Genomic DNA, 18,702 nt, shown 5'->3' with positions numbered 1-18,702 from the left:
AGTTGTCAAATATAATTATTGTAGAAGCAGACACTGTTGAAAGCAGTTGAGTTTGAAAAAAAAAACTTGGTTTGCTTAGGAGCCTTAGACACACTTAGAGCGGTACGGAAAGACCATCTCTACTATGTAACACTGGTATTGTAATTCAGCCTTAGTCAGTTAAATATGTCACTCAAAGCCTGGCCTTTGGCATGACTGAGATATGTGTTAAAATGCAGCTATTGAAATCCTAGTGAATAGCCTAAGTAGAATGCAGGGAGATAGTGGATGACTTATCCAGACTTTCTTACCTTTCTTTCTGACTTATTGAGAAAGTATGACTGGTAATAGGTCATCTTAATAAATGTCTGGTTTATAAGTGCCAGCAGACCATTTGTCTAAGTGGTTGCAGTGCATGTACAATAAGGCAATAAACACACAAAAAACATTCAAATTCAGTGTGATGTACCAACAAATTGATGCCCCCTCCTTTTCATGAATTACTGTCGTGTGTCTGCCAAGTGCTCAAAGCAATATGTGTCCTTGCTAACACAACAAAAAGAAAGTACAAGCAGGGTCAGTTATGTGTATTGAGTATGAGCTTCATCTGACTATTTGGAGACTTAAATAAAAGAGGTTTAAACTGCACACCTGCACCCCGCCGAGAAGCGTCGGGGTAGTGATTGTGAGACGATGTCTTGAAGACTTGAGTTAGAATCCTTGCCTAGAGCTCACAGTAGCAGCCTCAAAGCAAGTTGATTAATGGGCCTTCCCAAACCCTGTTAATGGATGTAAACCTTGGTGTGAGAGAATTAGGATTAGGAGTGGAAAATTGCGGTGAATCCATCTGGGTCAAAGCTGTACACTCCCAATTTATTTGTATTTACATGTACGCTTAATCTTTGCATATCTGTATTTTTTTCCTTCTGAATTTCAGCTTGTCACTGGCATCTTTTTTGTGCTTCCGTAAATTTGAAATATGTCACAAAGTCTTTACGGAATTTGCATGAGCCGAGAGATGGGCCATTTGCAATTCATGTAGCCAATGAGCTCTATGTCCACAGCTGTCAGCGATGCAGGAGGGATTAGTTACGACTCTATCTATTAGCTCGTAATAGATAGGAAGTCCAGTTTTAGAGATCAGCAAGAATCCTATTCTACTAGTGCTTAATGAGCACCCTTCCCTCGTTTTAACATCAAATCTTTCTTCTTTGATTTTTTTTTTTTGTCAGCAAAGTGCCCGTCTCTTCCTCGGCCTCTTTTTGTAGTTTGATCCTAGTTAATATACTACTTAAAATAATTTAAAATATTCCTCAGTCTGTTGCTCATTTCTGCAAGCTTTGATAGATCTTCATTCAATTATAATTAGAGCATACGGTGTTCAGGGCTGCTTCTCACAAAGTCGTCTGATTCTTTCTTGTAGATAGGATCTTTAAGTTTAATTTGGTCCCAACAGCACGGAGGAACCCTTGGTGACAGCAGACCTTCTAAATTATTTACAGTTTCACTGTTGGAAAGATGTTTCTTAATGTGAATCAATGAATGCTGCATATAAAGTGGTCATCAGTTGAGTGGCACATATTCTTTTAAGTAGACCTCATTGCTAAAAGTCAGCCTTCATGAACCCCAGTGGACCAGTTATTTGAACCACTAGATACAGAAAGCATTATCCCAGCATCCTTAAAGTTCGGAAACTAATAGGCATTGGTGTGGTTTCATGTGAAAGATAATGTACACCAAGAGATAACAGCAAATATGATCTGCCCTCAAAACCAATTAATAGATTTTCTAAAGTTTTCTTTTATTTAAAAAAAAAAAAAAAGAATCTGTTCTGTGTGACAGTGGTTTTGGTCCTAGTACACAGTGATTTTTAAAGATATAGCTATAAGATATATGTATAGCATTTTCTATACTCACATTATACCAGGTGTGTGTATTTATGTATATGTGATTATCACATTTATTTATTTATAATAATGTTTTCTTCCTTTGTTTTTAATAAAAGAAAATTGATATGAAATAATTTTTTAAACCCACAATATTTCCCCAGTGACTCCAGTCTTAAAATCCGTAGCCTTGCAGCTCTGTTCTTTTACATCAGTAACAGCCTTTTATAAGAAGTGCAGGCTGACCCTCTGGTTGTTTTCAAAGTAGTGAACTTCTGACCCAGAGGTGAAGGAGATGTACTCAGCGTCTTAAACACCCACGGTAGAGCAGACCTTACTGGGAAGCCGGCTGCCTTAGGTGACAGATATCTGGAATAAACTCAACACTGTTTTCTTTAAGAAAAAAATGATGAAAGGGACATTTCAACCTCTTCTGTTCTCAAAGGCGACTCGTAATTAATATGGATGCAATTAACGGTCACGGATCACAGCACACAGGGAATCTGAAGTACAGAGGTAGTTGAATGTTAATGTAATCTTTAAAGAATACTCACTTTTAATCTTGAAAAGGGTCCTCTCAGTCCCAAGGAAAGTATTTGGGGACACTGCATTATGTTGCATACACAGTGCACAGTAAAGAGAAATTGATTCGCAGTGAAATCACCATATCAAGCCTCTGCAATACCTAAAGACAAATGCTCAATTGACCATGTGCTTTCGAGTCAAGTACTGTATGCTCTGCATTTTTCCTTTTTCTGCATTAAATGTTTACCTTGTATATTCTCTAAATATATAAAGAATAATAATAGCATGGTAAAGGTGCATATAAAATGATAACAGAGGTCAAAATTAGGCATATTAATAATATTAATTCTTAAATATTAGTAATTTGTCACTTACATTAGATAATTAAATATGTTAAAGATGCAGCCGGAATCAGGAAAACTCCAGGCTAGTTGTGTCTAGATCCATTTCTACATTCACATACAAATTAAAGTATTCATCAACAGTGAAGTAGCTAGCAAAATAAAGACAAATAAATACAGAAACAACATATTTCCATGTATTTTGTACATAACCACCTCAATTAAACCCCCAAAATACGAGTTGTTACTTTTCAACACAAATATGTAAAGTTATCAGTGAAAGCCTGTATGGGGCACTTCAGTTGGAAATATCTAACACACTTTGGAATTGTAGTTCTGTACACATGTGGTCATTCTGAAGATGTTTTCTTGTTCAAATGTCAGAACCTGTAAGGGAACCAAATACTTCCACGTAACCTTCCCTTCCATGATTAACACTGTCATTTATTTCTAATTTATTTGTTGTTGTAGCCCTTCTGTGAGCAGTGTTTGTTTCACTCAGCACAACACTGCAAATTACAATTTCGAGACATTATATCCGAGTCCATGCGTTGTTGTGTAGTCTGCTAATTTTCTCCCCGTTGCCCCTGATTGTGTAATTGTTTAATGCATGAAGGTCTGCACCTGTTTCTCTGCCCAGATGCCTGCCCAGCCAGCGCCATGCTCTCTAACTTCCTTGTGCGCCCGCTCTGTCCCACACAGGTGCACCGTGAGCAGTTCTCTCGAATCTTCATTTGCAGATGGCATTGCCTGCAGTGCTCACTGAGGCATCTTGCGCATTAACTCGCCCTGGAGAAGGGTGTCTGCTAAGAAATACATAATTTAGCTCTTACAATTTTTTGTTTTTAGTTTGTATATGATATGAATTGTCTATTGTACTATGCATTTTTTTCCTGTGTTGATAACTTATTAGATTGCCTTTTTGCATGCTGCATAATGCAGTGTCATACTGTTTTAATTATATGCATTATTAGTATTTTTCTTTTTCTTATTTTTGTTAAAACGAACGATGCATCGTTTACATTTCTGCTGAGGAATTGTCACATTTGATGCACTTTTAAGACAAACATGGCAATTTAGGGAAGTTGTTTTGAGGTGATGTGGAGAAACTTCATGTTATAGAACTACAAAGTTAATAAAAAGTTGACTACATATTCACATACACAAGCACATGCAGAATTTATAGATCGGTTCACTTCATTCTGTATGCTGGCTCTTTTTCTTGTACTATCCATTTTATTATTCATATCCAATTTGTTGATTCTTGGTTAGAGTTCCCTTATTGAGTTCACTAGCTCTATGTTACCTGTGCTGATTTTTCATTGAGTTTTGCAGGCTCTAACACAGTGCTAAGTGTTGTACTTTGAAGAAACTGGCTTATAAGTTCCCTGTACTAAGCCCTTAGTATTAAATTCTCTGTCACCCAAATCCCAGCAATGACTTTTCCATATTGAATTTGCTAGCTCTGAGATCTCTGAAGATAGTTCTCCAAAATTGAATTTGCTGGCTCTAAAGTTTCATTATGTGAAAATCTTCATAGCAGCACTATAATGTTTCTGAAGGTCATTTGTAGGCATCTATGGCATTGTGAGTACCATTTTGCAGAGCATTGTATGTAAAACACATATATGGTCTGTGTAAGTAACTATGTAGTATTAGTGTATTTTGTAACATCTTTTGGTATTCATTGTTTACCATTTTTAGTAATGTTTGGCTTATAGAACCAAATACAACCATATTTGTTGTCATCCACAATAACATTAGCTAACCACTACCCATAAGCATACATACATTTATATTGAAAGTGGTACAGAAAATGTACTAGTACAAAACAGAATAAGTGCTATTTCCTGCTGTACATCATTGTTTCTTTGTTAGTTCAAAGGGACCATACAAAAACCTGTCAGGGAGTGGTCAAAATCTGTCACATGTGATTGACCCTGTTTACAGTTAGTGATACTTGGGGCTAGATCAAATCAAAACTTCAACCCCCCTCTGCAAATTAAAAACCCTATTGCATTTAGATTTTTAAGTAGTAGAAAATGACTTTGGACAAAAAAATTAATATATGATAGGATACAGGTTTGTACTTTTCGCTTCGCCCTTAGTATTCTAAACCTATTACAGTAACAATTTTGTTTTTAATCCATAACCTCCTAGCTGCCTGTCTGTCTATGTAAAGCACTGCAACAGTTGTGTTTTACTTATGTTGAATACTATAGTGTCTGTATTAGTAACAGTGTAAGCCTAGTAACAGTAGTTTACTGAAGTTCTTGTGAAGTTTTGACATTGATATCACTTTACAGGCAGTCTTTTTGTATTAGACTCATCTATAATCTCATCGGAAATCTTCAGAAGTGATCAAATACATTTAGTCTGGGAAACAAATAATTGGGAAGAATAAGCATCACTGTTTAACACTGTTTAACACCACTCCTCTTTGCAGATCCTCTCCAAGTCATTAAGGTTTCGAGGCTGACGTTTGGCAACTCGAACCTTCAGCTCCCTCCACAGATTTTCTATGGGATTAAGGTCTGGAGACTGGGTAGGCCACTCCAGGACCTTAATGTGCTTCTTCTTGAGCCACTCCTTTGTGGCCTTGGCTGTGTGTTTTGGGTCATTGTCATGCTGGAATACCCATCCACGACCCATTTTCAATGCCCTGGCTGAGGGAAGGAGGTTCTCACCCAAGATTTGACGGTACATGGCCCCGTCCATCGTCCCTTTGATGCGGTGCAGTTGTCCTGTCCCCTTAGCAGAAAAACACCCCCAAAGCATAATGTTTCCACCTCCATGTTTGACGGTGGGGATGGTGTTCTTGGGGTCATTCCTCCTCCTCCAAACACGGCGAGTTGAGTTGATGCCAAAGAGCTCGATTTTGGTCTCATCTGACCACAACACTTTCACCCAGTTCTCCTCTCAATCATTCAGATGTTCATTGGCAAACTTCAGACGGGCCTGTACATGTGCTTTCTTGAGCAGGGGGGCCTTGCGGGCGCTGCAGGATTTCAGTCCTTCACGGCGTAGTGTGTTACCAATTGTTTTCTTGGTGACTATGGTCCCAGCTGCCTTGAGATCATTAACAAGATCCTCCCGTGTAGTTCTGGGCTGATTCCTCACCGTTCTCATGATCATTGAAACTCCACGAGGTGAGATTTTCCATGGAGCTCCAGACTGAGGGAGACTGACAGTTATTTTGTGTTTCTTCCATTTGCAAATAATCGCACCAACTGTTGTCACCTTCTCACCAAGCTGCTTGGCGATGGTCTTGTAGCCCATTCCAGCCTTGTGTAGGTCTACAATCTTGTCCCTGACATCCTTGGACAACTCTTTGGTCTTGGCCATGGTGGAGAGTTTGGAATCTGATTGATTGATTGCTTCTGTGGACAGGTGTCTTTTATACAGATCTCAGCTCGTTACCTGTATAAAAGACACCTGGGAGCCAGAAATCTTGCTGATTGATAGGGGATCAAATACTTATTTCCCTCATTAACATGCAAATCAATTTATAACATTTTGAAATGCGTTTTTCATTAAAATTATAGACTGATCATTTCTTTGTCAATGGGCAAACGTACAAAATCAGCAGGGGATCAAATACTTTTTTCCCTCACTGTATGAGGTCATCTCCAGACTGTTAGAAATGCTAAATGTCCAAAATGATCAAATTATATGTACGCTAGGTTTAAGTAAGGTTTGCAGTCACATAAGCCATTAGGTACGATATTCCCAAGCCTTGTTAAGCAGCAATGAAAAATGTAATAAGCTAAACCTTGAGTGACCTTGAGACAAATACAAATGGGCAAATGTGATTTTATCTTAATGCAAATCAGTAAGGTGCAGCATATCAATATGGCAAAATACTAGATTTAAGAACCTCCTTTGTTATTCCCCAATGCACTTGGAATGATGACAGATTCTGACCTTAGCGCTGAAGTATTGTTTCAGCAGCAGAGAAGATGAACATTAACGTACCTCCCCAGTGAGTGATGACACTAATGTTATTAATCTTTCCAGTGTAGCATTGTGTCTCCAAGATCCCAGCACAATAACGTCTTTTTCTTTTACAGCGTAATAGCAAAATCTGTATTGAGAAAAAAAAAATATATATATATATATCATAGCCTTTCATTCCATATTGTTAAGGCAAGGAAATGTGTAAGGTTCATTTCTTGTTAAATGCTATTATTTATTTTATGCCAATCAACTGAAGAAAAGAATAGATTGAAAGGCCATGAATATTATGAGAGATTCAGTTTCATCTCATCAAAACTTTCAATACCCAGTGCTTTGGAGGATAGTGTGTTTGAATTCAAATGTTTCCTTTCAAAGCTAAATATCCTTGAAGCAAAAGTGGTTTCTGAGGAGCTTGCTGCTTTCTTTAATGCAATTATATATGTATTAATGATTAAATGCTTGATACATGTAATACAGTGTTTTAAGATTTTTTTGAAAGTTTTCTACATTTATATATTTACTAATAATTCTTTACATTTCAGTTTAATGGGGACACTGACACTGGTAATTGGACAGATTACAAAGGCTCTCATATTTTCTTTATATAGATAGAGAGAGTGAGAGAGATGGTTCAGTTCACTCTTTTCTGTAGAAGTAATACATCATGATACAAAACAATATTCTAATTTCATTTATTGAATTAAAAAGGATTATGTCAGTTGCAAGTGATGAGCTATTACTGCATTAATAGTGCATCAATTTATACCTTGTTTGAGTTTGTTTTCAGTAGAAAGGAAGTATTTATAGTGACGCTATTATTATATAGTGACTAGTCTGTACTGTATGATGGATGTTTCATTAGGAAACCTGGGTTTCACCAGGTGACCGGGAGGTGCCATGCCATCCTGACAGATTTGCTTTTTAGTGAAGCTTTACATTTCAAATATCACAAATGTGCAGCTTTTCTGTTCAACTTTATTATCTCTCAAGGATAATTGGTGTAGTGCATCTAGTTTATAATTCTGGCCTTTCCTTCTATAGCAAAATCAAACAAAATATGTTTGTTCCTTGAAAATGTCACATGCACATGTAACTGTAAAAGCCTGCTGTTATATATAACTTTTATATAAATCCCTTATGCTTAAACAGATTATAAATACCATGCGTACATTCTCAAAGCGGCAAGGTAATAGTTTTGCAAAGCTTCCTTTTGTAAAGAAATTGAACAGTGTGCTATAAAAATCCATCAGGATTGATTAATGTACGAATTTCAGAGCTAGCCTTAATTTATTCCTGCTGCTGAATGAATGAAAGATGACACTTATTTTGTTTGTTGCTTGATACACAAAATTAAAATGTCTTTTCAGGCAGTATAAGCAAAAATATCAGCCCTTCTAGAGGACATACAGCATGTAAACAAAAACCTGACTGTATCGATCATGTACCTTACTACTCAAGATTCTAATATAAACTTATTATAAGATTTCCCTATAACATTCAAACTTGACATGGTCTGGGAAGGAAGGAGAGTGAAAAAAAGTTATCAAAAATACTCCTGTCAGTCTGTGAAATAAATTGTCTCCATTGCTGTGACGACTGAGTGAGTCCAAGTTTGAAGCTCAGAGCCAGGGTCATTTTTCTTCTGCTGTACTGCAATATCTACTCTCCAGACTATAAATGTTATTACAAACTTCAGTGTACCCTTAAGGCTCTGGCAGTTTTAACTTGGACCTGCAGTTGTCAAGAATACCAAAGTTAGGGGAAAAAAAAAAAAGAAAGAAAGATAAAATAATTGATCACTCTTCACACCCTGCAGACATGTGCTGGATTAATTTGGTTTATGTTTGTGAGATATAGATATAGTTATAGATGGGTGGATGGGTGGGTGGATGGATGGATGGTTGGATGGATGGATAGATAAATATATTTTTTGTTAGATGGCACTCATTTAGCTAACTTTGAATGTCAGCCAATTAAGTTCCTTATTTTTTGTTCCTCATTCTGTCATAATGAGACTTTATTCCAATCACTGCAATCAGTCAATTCACTGTTGCTCTGAATAGGAACAAAAAAAGTAATTAGTAATAATTTTTTTGATGAAAAATCTGACCAAGCTTTGTTCTCGAGAGATGCATTATTTATTGTATTAATGAATGGCCTAACTAAGCTGAATTGGTCAAAATTGTATGCATAAGTGTGGATGTTACTTACAAATGCATTGTAACTTCCACAAAACACTTTAATGCTTGCGAAAAGCTTGACTCTTTTTTTGAGAACTGCACAATTGTTAACAGACAGTATGCTGAGCAAACGCATGCATAATGCCAAACACTCATTTACTGTTTGTTGTAAAGCAAAAGACACTAATTGAAACCTGTCATACAGAAATCAGTTGTCTGACTATTTTGTATTTTTTTAGCTGGTTTGGCAGTTTTTATTGTTTAGTTTAAAAATAATTTTAAAACCCAGCGGGAACTCAAGATGACTTCTGGAACTCTTGTTCTCACTGGGGACAGACAGTCTGATTGATATTTATGTATTTTTAGTTAATCTCTTTTCTAAAAATGATTCATGAAGAACAGAATCTGTGGCAGTGGTTTAAACGTCTTTCCAAAGTGAAACGTACCAAACTTATGCAGTGTTGTGTGGAAAGGTAAGAGTATGAAAAAGTCAATATATAAATTGCATATATGTGTCTATTCTTGGTTGAAGAATCTACATTGAAATAAAAGAGTTCATCACTTTTTTTTGGACATGCACATCACTGGTGGTTCATCTACTTGTTCAAAAGCAGTAGAGAAACTGAAAGATTCAGACGTTCTCCGTGACGGGATATTTTTTAATCTGGTCGGCCATTTCATTTTATGCCACCATCTGTTAACCTCAAAGCCAGCCGTATCTTTTAGAGCCCTGGAGCTAAGCATACATAATTCAGATATCTGATTTGAGTTCAGTATTGATTTAGTGAGAAATGGTATCATGCAGGTGCAGGGGTAAATAGGTATTCTACAGCATTAAATCCAATATCCTCAGGGCTCTGGGGAATTTAACCATATCTTCCTTTATTAATTGTTTTGTCCCCCTCCTCCAGATATATTTTCATAAGCCTTCAAGTTGCTTCAGGTTGCTTTTTGCTAACCTTTATTAGACATGTTTACATAGTAGATTACCGGCTGCTCTGTTTGTAACTAATTTGTATAATTTAGAAGAGCAATTTACGTTTTTCATTCATACAGGCAAGTTGAATATTTAGTACTTTAAATGGATTTTCTCACTTCTGGTTTACATATGCTGTGTGCTGCATTTATATATTTGTATTCAGTATAAGAACTCATCATTTTGTGATCTTTCTTATTTTTTTGGTTGTGGTGGATTTATGTTTTCTAAATACTGAACATATATTTGTTTTCCCAGAGTCCTCAATTAATAGCTTTAAAAAAGAAACTTGTTAGCATTCTTCCCCAGAAATAATGTTGCTCCATCTTGGTTTGATGGCAGCTTTTTTGATTACTGCTTCTCTTCTGCTTGCATGAGCACAGCTCAGTCCTGAAGTTTCCTGCCATCTTGCTGCCGAATTATAGTAGACAATCGATTACCCTAATTCCTCTGCTGTCACAATAAATCAGCAATATACACTTTGTCCTTACAGCTGGATAATTGAAGTAACAACAGAAATAAATTAACATGATTGCATTCATAACAGAAATAGAATCCTTACCTGTATTTAGTTTCCAATTTCCAACATTGTTTTTCAATTACTCACTCACTAAAAACTAGAACTAGGGCCGGATTAAATCAAAACTTTGACCCACCCTCTAATAGCAAACTACAAATCTGTACATCATAGCGGTTACATTTCTGATTATAAGAAAGTGTCATCTAACTGAAAATGAAGCCGCAACTAAGTACAGTTCTGTACTTTTCTATTAGCGGGTGGGTCAAAGTTTTGATTTAATCCGGCCCTAGCCTATTAGGACGGTCTAGTTGACCTTAATTTACAGCATAATAAACTTGTTCATTTAAACCAAGAATTATCCCTACTAACACGGTCACACAACTTTGTGGACATTTCATTTTACATACAAAAAAACACATCATAGTTTAAGTTTAAGTGGACAAAATATGTTTTACTTCACTGGTTTGAAAATGATTATCCTGATTTAAACATTGTAAGAAAATAATGGTGAAATTATGTCATCAGAAGATGACTCATGTATCTATAAGAAACTTGTGAATTAATGGGATTGCTTTCAGCTAACATTAACATCACAGAAGTGCATTCCCCCACATGCTCTGACTATGTGAAAACTTTTCTGAATACGGTGAATAATTACAATTCCACATGGCATTGTTTTCAGAATATGATCATAATTATTGTATTTCTTTTAACACATGAAAACCTAACCAGCAAAGTTTTTTTTTTTAATAATACAAATCAAAAGATGATAAATAGCAGGGGGTACATGTGAAACCCCCCACCCACCCACACGCACAAACACACACACCTCTAACATGAAAAGGTTTTTGAAAAGATGTGTCATTTCTCTTTTTTATTTAATTAATTTTACTGATCAGTCACTGCCTTGGTAATTTCTGGGTAATTTATCCCTCATTTAGTAAAGACCATTTTGGGTCCAATTAATTGGAAGAACATTAGGGGCTCTCCTGCTGTGTTGGAGATGATTAGAAATTTCAGGAGTATTTTCTTCACAGCAGGCAGTAATTTGCAAATTTCAGGGAAGTACACAGAGCATACTCTTTTATTTTTATTTTTTATTTTCACAGTTGTCATGCCCCCCCGATTTGTGTTGGGAAATCATGTTCTTTAATTCAGCCTTCCTTACCCAGTCCTGAAGAAATATCAACAATCATTCATTTAGTTTGATGTGAGGCCATTGTTGCTGTAGTGTGAGAATCCAGCTGGGACTCAAATGCCATTAGAAAGCAATGCAATCCTTTGAACACTACACACACACACCCCATGCAGTAGCCTTTAGCTGTGCACAAACAATCACAAGACACTGACATGAAAAATATTTGCCTCAGATCAGGCCTCTGGGTTTAGCTACTGTACATCTTGTGAAATGTAATGTCTATATAGTTGCTACTGATGCCTGTGAAGGTTAATATATCTATAAATTCACCCCCTTTCTTTAATGCACCCATTTACTTATTTAAAATATGTGTTGAATATATCAATAATGATAATTAAGTCTTACTCTGTCATTTGTATACTCAAATTTCACATTCCACAAATGTTGGATTAATGCCAGTGGATATGTCAATTGCTTAAATGGCACTTTTGTATTTTCTGGTACTATTTTGTGTTTTATTGTTGCATTTGTTTTCAGTATTGTATTTTGAGATGTTTAAATGAGAGGTTATATATGATTAAAAATACATTATTAACTTATTCCAAGCAAGAGTGATGTCTTCTGCTTAGCTCTTTACACTTAGTTTTCACTTCTGCCTCAGTGGTTACTTAATGAAAGTGAGAATGTACTGGCTTCTGATCAGCAACTTGTAACTAATTTAATTCTTTCACTGCTTTGAACCTGAAGTAGTTGTATCCTCTATCCTTTCGGAACAGTGTAGCAATGAGAAGTGTGTGTGCGTGTGTGTGTGTTTGTGTATTTACAGTTTTATTTATTATTATTTTAAATGCTGCAAGTGACACTAAACATAATCACTTACGCTTGTAATGGAAGGCCAGACACGGTGTGAGGCTTAAATCATGTGTGCATCTTAAACCAAACAACATTTTGAAATTGGTAACATTGTAGAGGCATGTTTTGATTCAGTACGTTACAGCTATAGTACACTTGTTTGCTGTCCCCTCAGATCTTTTGAAATTCTCCTAAATAATGCAGAAGTGGCTAGAAGTGTCTCAGAAAGCATACAATCAATGTGTATGGATTCTGTTCTTTTTTATCCCAGCATCTTTTTATCAATTTGTATGGAGTACAAGTGTGAATAAGCCCATTCCATACTGGTTTATCTTCCGCAGGCCCGTGTCTGCTATGCACATCCACCCTTTATTAATTTTCTTTCTCATTTCTTATTTTTTGTCTTTTCTTTTATTTCCTTTTTGATATTTGAGCTACATGGACACCTGCTGTGTGGAGTTTGACATTCATTGCTATGCAACAATAAAGCGAAGAAATCATCGTCTTGATAATTCACAGAGAACTGAGAGCCGTGCTCTAAATAAAAGTCAAATCAAAACAGTGACATTCAGATTTTCAATAAATATTTACTTTTTCTATTTAAACAGCCCTTTTAATGAAGTGTAGGAATCAAGACTGTAATGGTTTTTCTTTGTCTTTCAAATATTCCTCGTTTCTTAACGTTGTATACACTGATGTAATATTTGTTTCCTGGAAAGTGAGCAGCTGTATTCATAATACTTTTTAGTTCTTCTTGAGCTATTTAAATAATACAGCTTTGTAAATGGATACATTGTTTGAGTAACAGTGCAGTCAGAAAGTTGTTAGGTTGAATAGCTTGGCATTTAGGTCTAGTATTAAATGTTAAGAGTAGTTTGTTGTTGGAAATTCAGGGCTGCTTTTAGAAGACTAGCATTGAATAGGTCAGGATCTGGACTAGTGTGGTCTAGTAATACAATATGAAACAAATTACTCTCGCATAGTGCTCTTCATGTCAAAGCACTCTAGGGCTTATTACAATGAAATAACATAACACTATTGAACTGGTGGTTAAAATCAATCATGCCACAAAAAGGAAACTCAAACAAAAATATATTTAGCTTCACCGATTCCAGGATACCACTGTTCCTTATAACAGAGAAGCTGCAGTTCTTTGGGGAGATTAATTAAAAATTAAGCCTCAAAGCTTCCCTCAGCCTTCTTCCACTGTACAAGATTTTCACTTGGTGTGTCATGCATTTTAAAGCTTGCAAGGGGTTTCACGTGACTTGTTCCACTATGAACAGTATTCTTGCCAACATAATGATGTCCCCTGGAAAATGTGATGAACTATAGTGTTTATGTGTGTGTAGATAAATAGATAGACTTTAACCAAATAAAAATAATAAAAACAAATATTTTAACGGACCAGTTCTCTGAAATGTGTGAGGAACTGGCTGAACTGGGATAATATTTTATGGTTTATGTGGTAACCCCCAGTTAAGATGATTACTGCCTAATTGTCTCTGAGAAACAGATATCAATAATTAATTGACCAAGTAATGCACCTTGCAGAATATTGCAGGAGTCTGAAAAGTAGAGCTTTACATTATTCTTTACCCGTTTCAAATTGATCTACAGCCATCTGAACAATCATGCTGTCTGAAGAGCCATACAGTGCGCTGGAAGCTTCTGACTACCACAAACATTCAGTTTGCTTCAGGAAGTTATATTTGTAAAATACAAATTATCTGGGTCTGGTGTGGCCAGAATAGTTTAGTCAAAGCAGGATATTGAAGCAGTGGACCGTAGTTTGTTTGTGTGCAGAAAAGAAAACACTGTATACACTGAAAACCTTATAAAATAACCAATATATTAATAAAACAAGCCATCTAAAGATGGATTTAATCAATTTTTCATTTTGCCTCAGGTTTTAACATGATTGCTGAAAGTATCACAATTTTGGTTGCACTTTAGTATGGAGTTTTACCCATCAATATTTCATCATCAAGGTTTTTCTAGTCCAAATATCTGAGGAGGAAAAGTAAAGGAATGAAACTTAATACATAAAGGAATTAAACCATTTCTTATGCTGCCCTTAAATTTACCAGGCGTTGGACTCTCTCTCCACCCATGCTGTGTCATTGCGCTCCTACAGATAGACACTGGAAACAAAGTGAGCACAAAGAATCACTGCTGGATCAAACTTCGTTAATAATCAGCTTTAGGCATCTCTGAAATAATATGCCAGATTTCCCTGTGGTGGAATGATAGTCACAGCTTATACTGATAAGAGCATGTGACAACACACAGGGGAAGCATATTTAACTTATTAACTAGGGTTTCAGCTGTCAGGTTGTAAGTTTTAAAATTGTTCTATTTTTAATAATAGTGTGTGAGTTGAGTTACAACGTTTTCCTGGAATCAATCCCAGTTATGTCATTTTCACCCCTTTCCAGTATTACTCCTGCCTCCTTCTAAATAAATGAATACATACATAAATGAATAAACTATCGACTGCAGGGAAAGCTAATTTATTTTTGGTTTACCTTCTTTTTATGGATTTGCCATCACCTTCGATATCTTGATATTTCCAGTTAGCCGTTTTGAAGATGGAAGGCATTATGACCACATACACTTGAAGTACAGTACCTCTAAATCAGATAATTATTTCTGTGTTTCCAATAATGATCCTGGCATCATACAGACATGCATACAATATCTAGAACTGTTACACACAGGTCTAAACAGAGATCTTATTCCATCATTAATGGCACCTATTACGTTTAAAAAATTAGTTGCCATGTCAAATAATTACAGTATTAGCTGATCTGTGGCCTAAGCAATGGGATAAAGAAAGCAATGGTGCATCGTGAAATTTGAAATGCATCACCCTGAGCAACATCCATGACACTGAGAGTCATGTATATCCAGGGCAATACACTTTTTCTTCAGACATGAGTCGTAAAAGTGTACACAAAGACAAAGAAGTAGGAATGCCAGGAAATACGGCTGCTTGTAATGGTGGCTGGCGCAATTCATCAAAGCCTCTGCTTTATTACTTTTAGAAAATTCATTCTTCTCTGTTCCTATTGATTTTATAATGTGTTGTTTAGATTAGATACTTAAATGTGGGAATGCTAATTTAAACAACATGATGGTGTTTGGAAAAAAACAAATGTTCTTCTTTTTAGGGGTGGGCTGTATTTAACTGTGTTTGTATGTGATGAACCACTAAAAACAGCATGAAGTGAAAGAGCAAATATTAAACTGAAAGCACTTAGTAAACAGACAGATTTCCTACATTATATTGTTTTGTTTTATTAACAAAGCAGGTCATAATATACTGTAGAGCAAATTGTAATAAGTTTCAAATTGGGTTTGGCTGCCTGGTAATGAATTTTGAATAATGGTGTGTACGGCCTGGCAGTGTGTGTAATTCACTGTAAATCTAAAAGCAGATTTGAAGATACCTTTTTTTACTACCACACATTGCTGTGGGCAAATTCACATCATGCCTAATAGAAGGTTGTTTGTGACACTGATTGTCAATACAAATGACTTTAATATACATTCTGTTATTGAGTAAAATCATCGTCAAATGGGAAAATAAATCATTGAGTTATGTTTTATAATGCAACAAATTGTTCCATGTATTTTGTTTTATTGACAGTGCTGGGCTTCAAATAACTAATGTTAATAACATAATCTGGATGTAATCACGGACAGCTCCAGCATCCTGATTATCAAAAAACAGAATAGAGGATTTGCTTGTCTGCAGTGGATCATTTGCAGTCTCATGATACAGTGTGGTTTATAGCCAATTATCGTTTGCAATTCCATATTGATTACTGGGTTATCTGTCTTGCATTTGTTAAGCACTTTGCTGTTGGACAGGCTGTAGGGCATCAGGGTGGGAGTTTCCAGATCACAGCCATGAATAATTAAGATATAGGATTCTTCATAAGATATGATTACATTTTGAATGAAGCATATGTCACCGCCAGTGTGTTTTTGTTATGTGTTAGGTTAGAAATAACTAAGCGGCATTCTGGGCTTGTAGTGGCTCATATTACTGCATAGTCTTGCCAAGTACGGTACAATACATGAACAATTAATAAAACCTGACTTTAGAGATCCATCATGAAATATTGAAAACAAGACTACTGTAAAATGTCTTTTATGAATGGCAATCCCACATGACTTTATTGAGCAATTTCAATTTCCTCTTTACTGCTTTATTTGTCTTAGGGCGTAAACATACCTGTTGTTTTCCCCATTCAATGTATTCTTTATTTTATCATTCAGTGTGCTATAATTAAGCTAGCCCCCTATCCACACATGAGTGATATAAACTAGTTGAAAGCATAACAGACCATGGAGTTGATTTTGGTGAAACTAGACACGTGAACAGTCTTACCATCTCGATTCTTTGGTTTCCTACTGAGTGTCTTTTAGTAGTGAGGCTGTCCTCAATCCAGCTGGACACTGCAGCTGATATTCCTGCACTCCTGTCTGGAGAATGGCAGGGTGTCAGATGTTACCCTTCCAGCACTTGACAATGTTCTCATTGCTTGTCTTTATAATTCCTATTGACATTTCTAGGCCTTGCATCACTGAGTCTTTTTTTCTCTCCTGAAGGATGTGAAACCGATATAATTTCTAATTAGAAATAAACTTTTGACTCCTGATTGACAGGGATTGAAACCGAAAGAAAGTGAGACATTTGCTATGGCTACAGGCGAAGGTGATAAATCCAGACAAAAAATAGTGCATTCATTTGAGTGTTTTTATTTCTAGAGTATTAGGCCTGACTTAGCAATAATACACCAAGAAAATTGGTAGCTTCCACGCTGTGTTTCATGGACATTTCTGAACAGTTAAGAATTGACAAAATAGAGCAAAAAAGATCCATTATTTGATCTTAAAAACAACTAGCATTCTGCAGTAATCCATTATGTTACGATTTAATAACATTTATAAAATATGATTACTCTGTTTTACATGGTGAATTTTGAAATGGTGCCAGCGACAGATTCACAATGTCTTTGATTGTAGGATTCCATAATTAAGGACTAGGCAATTGCAAAGTAGTATGGGATGCCCTTTTAACATGCTCCTCATTATAATTTACTTGATAATTATGGAATTTCTTCCAAAGAAAAAAAATAAAATTAAATAAATATATATATATATATATATATATATATATATATATATATATATATATATATATATATATATATATATATATATATTACACTTCCTTATTTTGGATAAAACCCATACTGTTTAGGATCTGCGTAGCACACACAATTCAAAAATATACAATGGCTAAGCTGTAATTGCACTCTAAGAAGTAAAGGTTCCAATAAGAACCTTTTAGGGCTCCCAGGGTTGATACTGTGGAGGAACCCTTAAAGGTTCTTATTAGAACCCTTTACCAAGGTTCTTTGCAAACAAGGATCCTTAAAGAACCTTAAACATATTTTAAATCAACCATGATCATGTTGAAAAAGGTTTCTTAAATGATCCCTTGTGTTTAAGACGGACCTCACGGTTCTTAAACGAACCCTTTAACTCATGAAGAACCCAAAGGTTCCAAATAGAACCGCTGAAGAGTGTAAGGAATCTTAAAATAGATATAATACTCAGTTGCATCATAGTAATTGTCTGCAGCCTATCATATCATACCTTTATGATCATACATTTGTTTTGAGATTACTATTGACAACTTAAAGCAAATAAAAACCTTTAATCTTTCTTTTTTTTTTTTAATCCATATATTTTGAAAATAAAGCCATTAGTCAATCTCATTCTCTGTGGGGAAACTGAAACCTGCTCTAACTCATTATGGGTGGCTTAAGAGCGAAAGACTAGTAACTCCCTTTAGGTTGCTTGTTTAAATTACAACAAAACTAGAAAAAGAGAGAGACTTGTTGAGACAATGAAAGGTAATGTGAGTTATTTTCCATGTGGCAACAAAAAATAGTTTTTTTTAAAACATTAACCACAGGCTAACATTGGACTTGTTTTTTCTCTAGTTGGGTTAATAACTTTGGACATGAAGGCCTGGGACAGCTACTGGATGTCCTTGAGAAGCTTCTGGACAAAAAGCAGTAAGGAACAAATGTATTTTCAAACACATTGAAACAGTGATTTATTTTTCAAAAATAGGCTGCATTGTTAAATGTGTTCTCTCTCTCTCTCTCTCTCTCTCTCTCTCTCTCTCTCTCTCTCTCTCTCTCTCTCTCTCTCTCTCTCTCTCTTCAGGCAAGAACCAATTGATAAAAAGAATCAGCACAAACTTATCCAGTGTCTCAAGGCATTCATGAACAACAAGGTATGTGTACAGGGCAAGAACTGGCA

At 35.8% G+C, this 18,702-nt stretch overlaps 1 protein-coding gene across 6 annotated transcripts in view; it reads left to right on the top strand.

Annotated features, from left to right (window-relative positions):
• Positions 1 to 18,702, top strand: part of diaph2 (diaphanous-related formin 2) — a 501,500-nt gene that overhangs the window by 129,958 nt on the left and 352,840 nt on the right. For all 6 annotated transcript variants that reach the window (XM_066715009.1, XM_066715013.1, XM_066715012.1 and 3 more), the window contains 2 exons: positions 18,378 to 18,452; positions 18,607 to 18,676. In XM_066715009.1, the coding sequence (XP_066571106.1) occupies positions 18,378 to 18,452; positions 18,607 to 18,676 (145 nt within the window). The remainder of the gene's footprint in view (positions 1 to 18,377; positions 18,453 to 18,606; positions 18,677 to 18,702) is intronic.

The sequence above is a fragment of the Amia ocellicauda genome, chromosome 10, assembly GCF_036373705.1.
Source record: "Amia ocellicauda isolate fAmiCal2 chromosome 10, fAmiCal2.hap1, whole genome shotgun sequence".
NCBI lineage: Eukaryota > Metazoa > Chordata > Actinopteri > Amiiformes > Amiidae > Amia > Amia ocellicauda.
This window is presented reverse-complemented; position numbering and strand designations above follow the sequence as displayed.